We start from the raw sequence: 13,620 nt of genomic DNA on the forward strand, positions 1-13,620 counted from the left end.
CATTAAAAATCATTAAAACACACATATGAGGTTTAAATTAATGTATTAAAAGGGACTAAGAAGGCAAGCAAAGAAGCAAAAAAAATCCACTACAATATGAAACATTTCTCACCTCAGGACACTCAGTGCAGTGTGCTGAGGATAAAGACTCAATATCAGGATTCAAAACTAGAGAACTGAATCATGGAACTGAATCATGCAGACAGGGCATTTACTAATTCTAATTATCGCCTTTAAAAATTCCTTCATCGACATCATCTTTAGACAATTGGTTAATTATTACTAATATCAAATATTAAATGTAATAGAGCCTTATGTGAAAGGTAATCCCTTGAAATATTAGATAAGGAACTAAGTAGATAAAGGCAATAAAATTAAAAGAAATTCCATACACAACAGCACCGTTGTTACTGGTATCAGATGAGTTCTGAATGAATTTTCTAGAAAACTGAAATGCATTAACAAAGCTTTGAAAATGTTTACTCTTATGACAATATTTTAAAAGACAACGATTTCTTATTTCCTTAAACACAGTACATGGAAAAAATTTTATTTATGATTGAGATTACCGTTGTGACACATCATGTACACATCTCTACAATATTGGAATTTGCTCAGAAGTTAATGATTGTAAGACTGTATGTCTCCATGTAACGGCCTTACAACACTATTAAACTTCTACAGTTTCATCTTCTAATAGCTCTTCCTCTTCCCTTGATGTAAGATGATAGACATTTCAGTTGTCAGTGTGCCTAATTCCAAATGCCAATTCTGTGGATTATAATCTGTGAGCTAAAAAAACCAGATAACCAATCTTTAAGACCCACTACCAAAAGTATTAATAGTTTATAAAAGAAAGTTGTTAAGAGTTAGGAACATATATTATTGTGAAGATAAGATGCACATCGGAACTACCAAAGGCCCAATTATCAAGTAAAACATTGCAGATACCTTTGCAAAGGCCATTATAGCTGTGACCTTTGAATCCATTGTCATTTTCACAACTTCCTACTTTTAAAAATAATAAAATATATTCAATAAATGCTATTTAACGAGAGTTATACCTAAGTATAATTTAAATTAAATACTAACCTCGGTTGCTGACTTTTCATGATAGGTAATAGGTATCAAGCAATTTGGGGGTAGCACTAAAAACTGTCTGAAAAAATTATTTAAGAGGAAAATACTGCCTCAAACACTGATTCCAAATACTGGTCAACCCAGGTTGCTCTGCAACAACCATCATGAGCCTGCCTATTCTTGGACCATGACTCTGTCAACCTTCTATTTTACCACTCTCTCTTTGCTCTGCAACTTCCCCAATTCCACTTCGGTATGAACCTATACACTCCTACGTCTCTTTTTTCCCTTTTCCATATCATTAACTATAAACAATATTTCTACCCGAACTTTTACAACAGAAAAACCACACTGCCCAAGAAGAGCGAATAAACTTTTTTTTTATGTGACAAGTCTAATTAATATTAATGTTAAGTTTGAAAGGAAAAATACAAAAAAAAAAAAAAATTGCAAAACTGCCACTTAGCAACTTTTGAGTATAAGTATACAATATTTTTATTAACTAATGCTATACCAGCCACTCACCTGTTAAGCTCACTACATCGGCACAGTCAGAACTATTACTTTAATTGAGCTGGTAACTTTTAAAACTTCTGGAAAGCCCCTATATACATACTTGGGTTATAGTTTAGGACATGTTAACTATTATAAAATATAAACATATGAATATAAAGGTAAATATATAATACAAATATTAAACATAAAAATATAAATCCCAATCACAAAGTATTTATGTGCTGCCAAAGCAAACACAAATATTTATTTCTTTAAAACCTATTTTACGTGAACTTTATTTTTACAAAGCTACCAACATACAAATAGTGCTATCCTTCAGGATATTTTCACAAAACTACACCATCCAAAAATCTACGAACAAAAAGTTTACTTTTTTAAATGCAAGAATGCATGAGTCAGGACAATTTGCATATATCACTAAATAAAAATTTAATTGAGTAGAAAAAAGTTTACTGATTGTTAATGTTGTGATAATAAATACTAAAACAACACTCCTCCTCCACTTCATCTCTTCATTAAGAAAACTAATAAGTGGAAAATATCTAAAATACACAGCTATCGCAAATAGTCACAGAGATTTAAGACCAAAGGCAATTTGGTAGAGTGTAGCAGGGAGCCCCTTTTTATTCTCTATGCACTTCTCTATATTAAGTGCAGAGGCAAATAACATTTTGTAGTTTAAAAAGTTATGGATTTCTAGTAATGTGATTAGTTTTGTTATTAACTCCCCACTAAGACTACTAAATAAGTCCAAAGAATGCTAAAGAATATGAAAAAATGTCTACTGTATATTCATTTTTGATAACATCAGAATTGGAGAAAACTCAATTTGATGTCAAACTCATTTAAGAAAAACTTAACCTTCGATACCACAGTTTATGAAGTTTGTTTCTAATTAAAAATCTGACTTAAAACATTCCACTATTATCTTAAATATGTAACCTAAAACAACCACTCCTGATCAAAGATGGCAACCTCGTAAGAGAGTAATCTAAATCTTATCGGTTATTATGAGTAAAAAGGCAGGTACGTACAAAAAGATTAAAAAAATAATTTTATTCTGACATCAAGTATTGTCAGAGACATAAGGGTCCCTCCAAATACTGTCAAAAGTTATTGTAAATACAAAGTAAGATAAAGTAATAGGGAAATGATCAATGTCCAAGGAAATGGGAGTAAATGCTGCTCACAGAAAAGAATAAAAGGCACTCCGTTCTAAGCGTCTGAGGATGACCAGTAGAGAAAGGTACCGCAGCAGAAATAAGCGACAGAATGGTTAACAGGTCTAGAATTCTTTAGAAAATGGAAACAAGGAGAAAAACTGACAAGAACGTTTGAAAAGTAAGACGAACAGTATCCAATGGAATCGTCACGGCTGCGCGAGCAAAGCTCCAGACTTCCAGTGAGTTGGGACGGGGGTGGAACGATTACTGCGCGGGGGAAAAGGTGCCCCGGCAGAGGGATGCATACTGCAGGTGGCGTAGCGCCCGCAGGGGGTGGGGGGTGGGAGAAAGACCGTATTGCTTCAATGGGGTCAATGTATTCCCTCCAAGACTAGACGAAGCTGACACAGCACGTCTCCCAGTACCAAGAGGCTCTCGCTCCCGGCCCCTCCCTAGCAACTTGCCTTGTACAAAGAGTTGCGGATCCCAAGCCCCCGGAACCCAAGGCTCCGCCATCCAGCACAACTGCTCTGCCAACAAGGTCCCGCGAGAATTGAGAAATCTCGCGATAAGAACCCACTAGCATCTCGCGAGTCCCCCTAGAACAACATGGCGGTACCGGAAAATCAGTAGTTCAGGAATTAAAAAGTGCTTCATTAACGGAATGAAGAACGTGTAAAACAGAAAGTGCAGGAAGTCTTTTCCGCGCTAATTTCTCACGTCCCCTAATATAAAACAAAAGTGGCAAAAGACCCTAAAATCTCTGATAACCAGTTAATAGTACAAACACAGCATCCGCCAGCCTCAGCCAGCCTGTCACGTGGAAGTAGATTCTTAGCGTGCCCGTCACGTGGGCCGCTACAGAGCGAGCGAGCGCGCGCGCGTCCGTTGCCCTCCCCGCCCCCCGTGTCGCCCAAGCACACGTGCGCGCGCATCTTGCCCCACGTGGGGGCTTCGCCGTCGCCGCCGCCGTCTCCTGCCCACCCCCTCCCAGCGCTTGGCTCCTAATCCGGGTCCCAGAGCCGATCGTATCCCGGATTCCCTCCTCCTCTCCCATTCTCCCTCCCCCGCGCCAGGCCCTCACCACGTGCCCGGAGCGCCGGCTCACCTTTCTCGCGGGGCGGATCGCCGCGGGCCATTCGGGGAGGTGCCGGCACCGTGGCCACTCTCCGCCCCCGCCACAGCACTTGTTCGGGTGGCCACCGCCGCAGGAAGCTCGACAGCGGGTCCGCGGCGTTTCCAGGTGGGTCCCCGCCTCCCGCTCCTGCCACTTCCCGCAGCACCAGCGGCTCCTTCCGGTCCCCTCCTTTCTCCTCGCTGGGACGGGCACGCAGCTCTGGCTGCAGATGCGCTCAATACACCGCCTGCTGGTAACTGCAACTGATGCAGAGCCGGCGGCCGTAGAGGCCCGCCCCCGCAATCGGTCTCTGCCACCGGGCGAGGCTTGCTCTCAGGGTAGGTCCCAAGTCCACCACTTGCCGTAGTCTAATTTGCCCCTACGCTTGTAGGTAAGGGGTCTCAGTAGGTCCGCTGTCTTTTCATCCTGCCCTACGTGGCCTCTTTGAGAAATTTGTACACCCTAGCCCCCTTAGCCGTGTAGTCTTAGGCTAGTAAAATATTTATAGGTATGCTCCTGCCTAACTCATCCCCAATCGCACTACGCCCTCGCTCTCCCCTCTGGCTTTCTCCGTTCCTACAGCACGCAGGCTCAGTCCACTTCAGGACTTTGCACTTGCTGTTAACTCGGGAAAGAACACATTCTCCAGATTTCTTTTAACTCATGGATATTCAAGGTATATTCAAGTCCCTTCTCACAGGTCAACATCTGATAACTCCACCCACTGCAAGAGCTCCTTTGCACCATCGCTCTCACGCTCTTTATCAGCTTATATTTCTCAGTGAGTTATCATTTGGAGACCTTATGTGTAGGTCACCTGCCGCCAAGAAAGTGAGACCCTTAGAGGCAGGATATAGCTCATTGCTATATCCCTGGACCAGTGTCTGGCACAAAACAGTGTTCAATAATTAATCTATTTAAACAAAATTAACTGTATTGAGCATGCAGGAAAATAAGACCCAGCACACACTGTTGGGGTTAAATACTTACTTTGGGTTGATGGTTCCATTGACAACCTCACTATTTATGAGCTATGAAAAAGCGGAGCTAAATCTCCTTCCCTGTCTATAGTTTGAAGATTATATTCCAAAAATATAAAATCTAGTGGTAGAGGCATTTTAACAGAAGATCTTCTGCAGTTGTCAAGTATTGCTGCTTTTGTCTCTTTGACTTTGGAACCTTTTTTTTCCCAAGTAAATAGGTATGTGTGCCTCTTTATTTTGCTAAGTTATTGTTGAAATGGTTTTTTATACTTGTTTTGGTTGAAAGTTCAACCCAAAACATTTGCTTCAAGACAAAGGGTGACAGGTATATTTGTATATTAACACTTCAAGAGGCCTTTATTGAACCTAATTGGTTCCAGGTCCTAGTGGACTACAGACAAAAATAAAACAAGGTTTCCCTACCTTCCTCTATATGATTATAGAACCAAGTTGTATTATAATAACCGTAACAACTCCTTGTATCCTATGTCTGGCAATATGCTGTGTACTTTTTATATCTTTCCCTGTCTTAGACTTGTTAGAGTCCTGAGATAGATGCTATTAGTGGTGGACACTTATCAGATCCCCGTCAAGAATGACAGGCATACTACCCCAACAGCCTGGAATGTTGCCCACAAATGGTCATGAGCTGTCAACCTCTCCCAAGGGGGCCACATCCAATGACTAATCAACTCAGGGCTACGAATAGTATCTATCTTAAGGATGGTTGAAAGGCCCAGCCCTCTTACCCTAACCTGGGACAGTTCTATGGATCATCTCATCTCCAGAACAATCTGCAACAGCTGAGGTTAAGACTGCGTCATAGGGGACTCCTGCAGGCCCACAAGGACGGGGAGTCCCTGTTCCCCGTTCCCCATTCCCCTTGCTCCTATGGGCCCTTGAGCTGGTCCGGGAGCAGCCTCTCCCTTATCCCCCCTTCCTCCCCCTTTTCCCTCAATAAACCCATTGCCTAATCCCCCCCAAAAAAGACTGTATCATAGCTCAACTTCTCTACCGATTCTTCTTCCCTTCCTTCCCACCAGTGATGACCCCAAGAGCATTTTCTAATAAACTTGCACACTTACCAAGTAAGAGTCTGCTTTTTTGGGAACCCAACCTGTGATACTATTCACATTTTTCTGATGAGAAAATAGGCCCAAGTTTGAACTGCAGAAAAGTTCTGCACAGAAATATAAAGAAAGTATATTGGGAACAGGAAGGCCTTTTACAAGGGTTGACATTTGAGTTACATCATGACTTTCCAAAGCAGAGAAAAAAAGACCATTCTCAGCTGAGAGAACTGCATGAATGAGTGTCGGGGGCATATGAGGGAGGAACTACAAGTAGCCCCAAGTGACTGGACGGAGGGTCTTTGGAGCACAGCCTAAAGGGTGAGGGGAAAAGACCAGTTTATTGATGGTAAAGAAGGTAGTCAAGGAGAGGAAACTCCAGGCCTGGGGGTTAGGTCCTAAATGAATAGAAAGGGATAAGAGACCCTCAGATTTTCCATTACCTAAGAGAGGGAAAGAGGAGCATCCTTGCTCTTTGCAAAATGTACTGCCAACCTCTGGCGAAGGCCACTCACAAAATATGATATATCCCTATGTTGCCTTTCTTATTTTCATCTAGGATCACAGAATACTGAAGGTGGAAGAGGCTTAAGATCACTGAATTCAGGAGTTGTATGATATTTTCTGAAGCGCAGGCATTCCTTTTACAGACACAGTCTTACACCAAAATGCAATCCTTAACCCAAATAAAAGATGACCTGGGACTGGTCAACCTCTGACATTTCCCTCAGTCCCTTACTATGGCACATAAGACACTGCATCAAAACATGCTTAGAAAACCATTGATGTAGTTCATTTATTCTTTCAATAAATATGCCAGGAGCTGTACTAGGTGCTGGATGTAGTGATGAACAAAGGAAGGATGGGCCTGCTCTTCCAGAGCCTGTAGTTAAGGGAGGGAGGCTAACATTCAAGAAATAAGAAAGATACATAAATTCAAACTAAGTGCCATGAAGGAAAAGTGCAAGTTACTATGAGACTATGTCCATTATGCCCAAAAGTACATGTCTAAGGTTTTTAGATAGAAGGAAAAGGTAGACCTTCCTGAGGAAATACTATTCAGGTTGAATGATACCTGAAGTAAGAACCTGCATTTAGGAATTAGGCAAAGGGTGGGAAAAGCATTCCACAGACAGAGGATGGAACTTACTAGTACTTATTTACTACTAATACAACTACCAGAAAGAATACTATCACTTCTTATATGGATATATATAAAATCTGATGAAATAATATATCATAATTTCATATTTCCCATGTCATGAAATAGTTTTTAAAAACCCCAAGAAATGGTTATGTAATTTACCATTTTTCTATTTGGGGGCATTTGGGCTGTTTCACTTTCATGTTGTAATAAATGACTGGTTGCTGAAGTGTCCTTGTTTCTAAATACATGTCCAGATATTTCGGGGGTTGAATCTCCAAGATATGGGTAGCTGATTGAATTTGTGGGTAAATTAAGAGTCTAGGGTTCCTGGCATTAAGTAACCAGGAGACAGAGGAGTCATTGATCACTATAGGAAATATTAAAGTAGGAGCTGATTTAGGGGGGGGAATGTGTTTGGATAGGCTATGCTGTTGGAAGTTAACTTATACATCCAAATGAAGCTGCCCAGTATTCAGTTACATACATATGCCTAGGATGCAGGCTGTAGGTCTAAGCTGGCAGTACAGATTTGTGAGTTCAACATCCAAGTAATAACTGGAACCCTGAGTTTAGATTAGGTTATCCAGGTATATTCAAAGAGTGAGAAGAGCTGAAAACAAAGAAACTGAAATTTGGAGGCAAGGAAAGAAGTGACAACTATAAAGGAAAAACAAGGGGCCAGAACAATCAAAAGAAAAATTGGGATAGCATTGTACCCACAAAAACCAGGGATGGGAAAATTTGAAAGAGGGAGTCATCAACATTAATTTATTAAGATAAATTTACCGGACACCTATTTTGTGCCACACACTATGTTAAGCATGAGGGGTGAACAAGACAAATCCTTTTTGGAGCTTAGTGTCTAGTGAGGAAGACAATGTTGTACACTACTAAAAAGGTCAATATGTTTGGCATATCTTTTTAAAATTATACCTTATTTCTAAAACACTGTGGCTTAGGAAAGTAGTATCATAGGTAAAATGGAATTTAAAATAATTAAAATGGGAAAAGTCAGGCAAAAGGAAAATAGAACCAAGAAAATTAATGCACAAAAAATACATGTTCTAAGGTCCTGGACACTTGCTTACAGCTTTCCGGCAGGTGTAGTAACAAAGAGAAAACAAGATCAGTTATGACAGTTTCAGTGTTCTTGGGATAACAAACCAGTTATTTAAAGGAGGCATTACTATTCCTAGTATTAAGACCAAAATTACATATCTCCCATAGTTTCTCAAAATAAGATCATTTAATAAAGTGTCCTCAACAGCACCCTCATTGTAAATCTGACAATTTTATGGGACTTTCATTACAATATCTCAATCTAAACTAAAGGCAGTTCTCTAGTCTTGGAAGAGGTGAAAAATGATAGCTCATGTGAGAAACTCTTATTAAGTGTGATTTAGTACAAGGGAAGATTTACTAGCATTTAAAATAATGAATGAATTAAACATTCTTCAGATGATCCACAATTCATTCCTTCGTGATCCTCCATTCATTTAGTTGATACAGTCCATATTAGTCTCTTACCAATATCAACTGACCCCAGGAGCATCAAGTTAGTACTCTTTGACATTTAACACATCACAAATCCACAACCACTTTCCTCTCTTTCTCTGCAATTCATTTACAGGGTAAAGAATATTTTTAAAAGTCCCTCAAAATGAATGCTAGAATTAGAAAATCACCATTTGGCAACCTGTAACAAAATAACTTATTCAAGCAATCATCATCAATAAATAAAAATATTAGTTGAAAGATCAGTAACTTTATAATGGAAGGATTAGGCTCTCATCATCTGAACCCATTGATCAATCCCTGGGTCACCAAGTGAGGCAGCCAGATACTGTATGACCCTCTCCTGCTTCCTTCCCTTTGCTTTACCATGCTGGTCAAATGTAGCAGTTGGTTATATAGGTATCTCCCCATGAACTTTCCTCTTGGTATTCCAGAGCTCATGTAGTTGCCTCCCAATAAAAGATGGGAGAAATGACACTGCCAGTTCCAGTCCTAACCCTTTAAAAGTACAGCATTTTCTTTCAACCTCTTGGAACCCAACTGCATGCAGTAAGGAAGATCAAGCTATCCTAGAAACAGAAGCCACATGGAGAAGCCCTGAGGATGAGATCCTGGAGAGAGAGACCTTGATGGAGATAAGTGTAGTGCCTCATCCAATAGTTGGCACCAAGCCCCAGCTGTTAGAAACCTTAACTTTCCAGCATAGCCTATCAGCCAGTTCAATGAAACCTCATGAGTGACTCCAAACAACACATGAAGCAGAAGAAACACCCAGACAACCCACAAAATTGTGAAAATTGCTGTTTTAAGCCAGTAAGTTTAGGTGCTTTGTTATACTACAAAAGATAGTCTTCAATTATGCTATGTACATTTATTTATTTTACAAGTCTGTGGAGTTCTGCTAATCAGGCCACGGCTGACCTCAGCTGGGCTTCCTTGTGTATATGCAGTCTTGCAGATTGATTAGGCAGGTCTTCTGACCTTGGATGGGCTCACCATTTGTCTTGGGTTGAGCAGATCCAGGATAACATCATGACTTTATAGTTAGAGAACTACACGTGCTCCCATATCCATGAACAGTCTCACCCTTCAGTGTCCACAGGTCCTATAGCAGTTCACCTTGGTGGGAGACAGAACTGGAGAAATTTAAACCCAAAGGGTTTGTCTGATAAATCTGTACCCGAATACTTCATAAACAATTATGCATCCAAAATTTTCCCAAATGTATACACTTCAGATACAAATTATTAAAGTCATTATCTCCTTAGCACTTTGCTCCATATAGGAGGATGGACTGTATCCATTGGTGACTCATAAAGCACTGTAGGACTATGCATCTGACCAGGCATATCTGCACCAAAAGTTGGGGAACAGGCATACTGTATATATCCTACATACTGGGTATATTGAAGGCATTCGGTTTCAGAACAACCCAAGGTGGTACTCATTCTGGAGATGAGGAAACTGAGGCTGCAGAACTTTCCCAGGTCACACATAAGTGGCAGAGTCAGTATTCAAATATAAGCAATTTGACTACAGAACACTGATTGTATTAATGGTCTTAATTGTTCACATCTCTGTATCCATACTTTTTGCCATATGACTTGCGGTTCTCATGAAAAGCAGAATCTAAATACCAACTCCATTCTGATTTCCACTGTGTAACTTGCTTTGGCCAATGAAATATTAGCAGATACGATACATGCAAACTTAAAAACAACTTGCTCCTCTTCCATGACCAAGAGAACATGACCTGAGTGAGCTTGCTGAAGGACACAAGAAACAGCCAAGTTGCTCTAGTCATCGCAGAAGTTATCCTGGATCTGCTCAACCCAAGACAAATGGTGAGCCCATCCAAGGTCAGAAGACCTGCCTAATCAATCTGCAACAGACTGCATATACACAAGGAAACCCAGCTGAGGTCAGTCATGGCCTGATTAGCAGGACTCCAGACTTGTAAAATAAATAAATGTACATAGCATAATTGTAGCAAAAGTAACTGATACACTGGCTCTGGAGCCCATACTCCTCATGACTACATTGCTTTCGAAAGATTGAGTTTTAGGCGACTGACACATGAGGAGATATATTCAGCAGAGTGAGAAATTCGAGACTGGAGTTGGCATAGATGTGGGTAATGAAATATACTTGAGAAGCATTTTAAAAGAAGTGATAGTTGAAAGAAAGGCAGTGAAGGAGCTCCCTAAAATATATACTGGGGATGGCAAAAGTAGGTTTACAGCAATGAGTATGCAAAAGTTTATTCTTGTATTATTATTATTGTATTATTTGTCTCACAACCATAAACCTCCTTTCGCCGACCCCTTTACTTACAAGGATAGCGTGATAGAGATTTATTGTTTAACCTCCAGAATAAGAGGTAAAAAGAGAAGACACAGTAGGCAGATATGCAGGGGTGGGCAGGGGAGGGAGTCGATAAAATGCAGCACCATGCAAGTTTAAGGAAAGAACTCTCAGGATGTATCTGTCACTGAGAAACAGTCATGGATTTTCTAATTGAAAATTTACTTGCGACTTCTAAGAGAAACGTGGGTTTTGGAATTAGACCCATCTGGATCTGACTTTTGACAATGTACTTAGGTACATTAATCTATAAACATGTTTAGGCTAGTGCCTGACATTTGCTAAGAACTCAACATTAGTAGTGACTATTAGTGGTTGTGTTATTACAACAGTTTTGAATAGCCCATTTTTCCCCTACAGAAAGAGTTTCTTACCTAATCCCCCCTACCTACAATCCTTCAAAATGGTAACAAGTATATTCAAACTTAATCACCTTCCTTTACAAGTTAGGGAGGCAGTTTCAAACCCCAAGGAAACTGCCTTTGTGATATAATTAATTAAACATAATATTCCAAAGTCTGTTATGAAAATAGTAATGATTGCTAATAAGCAATGTAAGAGAAAAAAATTTTGAGCAGGGTGGTATAGAAGCCAGATAGTAAATTTGAAAAGGAAAGAAGGCAGCCCTGGCTGGTGTGGGTCAGTTGGTTGGAGCATCATCCCATGGCCAAAAGGTTGTGGGTTTGATTCCCAGTCAGGGCATATACCTAGGTTGCGGGTTTAATTTCTGGTCTGGGCATGTACAAGAGGCAACAAATAAAGGCTTCTTTCTCACAATGTCGTTTCTCTTTCACCCTTCCTCTCTCTAAAAGCAAAGAAAAATGTCCTTGGGTGAGGATTAAAATAAAGAAGGTGAATTTTTTTTTTTATTGACTTGAGAGAGAGAGAGACATCAATTTATTGTTCCACTTATTTATGCATTCATTGGTTGCTTCTTATATGTGGTCTGACTGGATATCAAACCTGCAACCTTGGCATATTGGGACAACACTCTAATCAACTTAGCTACCCAGCCAGGAGGAAAGAAATTGAATAATGAAGTGGAAGCAAAGAGTGTAGACCAATCACGTAAGAAGTCTGTCAATAAAAAAATCAATAAAAAACAGGTGTCAGTTTATTGTATTGAAAATTACACTACCTGGAAATTATATTCATGAAATAAAAATCACTTTGGCTGAAATGAAAGATAAAATAGATGTGGAGGATTAGTCTAGGTAATATTCATTTCCCTCATATCCTTCTTTCCCGTAAGGAAGTATTTAGCACATTTGAAGGCAGGGAAAAGTTCTAGTGAAGAGGGAAAGCTTGAGATTTATGTGTAGATACTTGATTTCAAAATGTAGTAAGGGAAGTAATAGGGCACAAGAAGTACACTAATGAATACATTAATTAATGGGGGAAGAGAGGAAGTCAGAAAGGCAAAGAGAAGGGTTTCTTTCTCTAATCTAGAAAGGTAAGAAATGCCAAATTATAAACAGGTGGCAACAAAAGAAAAACAAAGGAATTTATACCTCCTCAATTTTAGCAAAAGAACAGGGTAACAATACTACCGCAGCCAGGTGAAGAGCAAGGCTTGGAAGAACTGTCATGGTAGTATGCTACCCTAAGGAATTGACATGTTTTGTATATGTAATACATACTGTATTCTTACAATAAGTAAACTAGAAAAAATAAAATACTACTGAAAAATCATAGGGAAAATATATCCACAGCATCTACGATAAAAGAAATCCATATAGAAGTGGATCCACACAGTTCAAACCCATGTTGCTCAAGGGTCAATTGTAAAAGCAAACTGACTTCAGAGTCTAAAAACTAATCACTTTCATTTTATAAGTCAATGTACTCTTTTAACATATGTAGGCTCTTATTATCCTTTTACTTCAATTTTCCTGTATTTTCAGCTGAAGTATTCCCAAGAAAATCATCCTCAGAGAAACCATGTCTTTCATTCCACATCTGTCAACACATACACCAACCTTTAGCTGAGGGTCTGAGATAGCTACCACTTATTACATAGTTATGTATTTTGATGATTAAAATATAATTATATAAGCTCTTAGAGACCAGTACTCTTTATCACATTATATATCCCAATGACAAATGCTATTAATGAATATAACTAATACTATAATCTGTTTAAAAATAATTCATTGGAAGATAATATATCATGGGGACTAAGAGCACTGATAGGAAGTTACACTGACTTGAGTTGGTGTCTCATATCTGCCATTTCTTTGCTGTATGACTTAGGGCAAGCCACTTTACCTAAATCGCAGAGTGGAACAAGGATTAAATGTAATTAAGCAAGTTAGTAGAGAGGCTGAAATGTTATAAGTACTCAATAGATGGAAAGCACTATTAAGAACACTTTTTTGATTACCTCCTAAATGTCAAGAGTTACATTTAACTGGTGATTCAAAGACTTTCAATCCTTGAAGAGGATCATAGTATATTATGAAGAAAACTAAAAACAATATACATTTTAAAAATTTCAAATAGACCTACTAGCTGATTAATAAGCTCACCATTTCATTAAAGAGCAAAACTTTACACTGAATAACTTATTTTGCATACTTCTGATTAAGAAATAACAAAAAGACATTAATATTAACACTTCATACCCTTCACTATTAATATCTGTCAAATAAATTCAACAGTCAAG

At 39.3% G+C, this 13,620-nt stretch overlaps 1 protein-coding gene across 1 annotated transcript in view; it reads right to left on the reverse strand.

Moving 5' to 3' along the window:
• The window catches only part of LOC150015132 (uncharacterized), a 35,045-nt gene extending 30,160 nt beyond the window's left edge, over positions 1-4,885 (reverse strand). The window contains exons 1-2 of the mRNA XM_090268283.1: positions 4,867-4,885; positions 3,868-4,208 (exon numbers count right to left, since the gene is read on the reverse strand). Coding sequence (XP_090124409.1) covers positions 3,868-4,208; positions 4,867-4,885 — 360 coding nt within the window. The remainder of the gene's footprint in view (positions 1-3,867; positions 4,209-4,866) is intronic.
• Positions 4,886-13,620: the final 8,735 nt, after the last annotated feature.

Source organism: Furipterus horrens, unplaced genomic scaffold, assembly GCF_987537825.1.
Source record: "Furipterus horrens unplaced genomic scaffold, mFurHor1.1.pri manual_scaffold_3, whole genome shotgun sequence".
Taxonomy (NCBI): Eukaryota; Metazoa; Chordata; class Mammalia; order Chiroptera; family Furipteridae; genus Furipterus; species Furipterus horrens.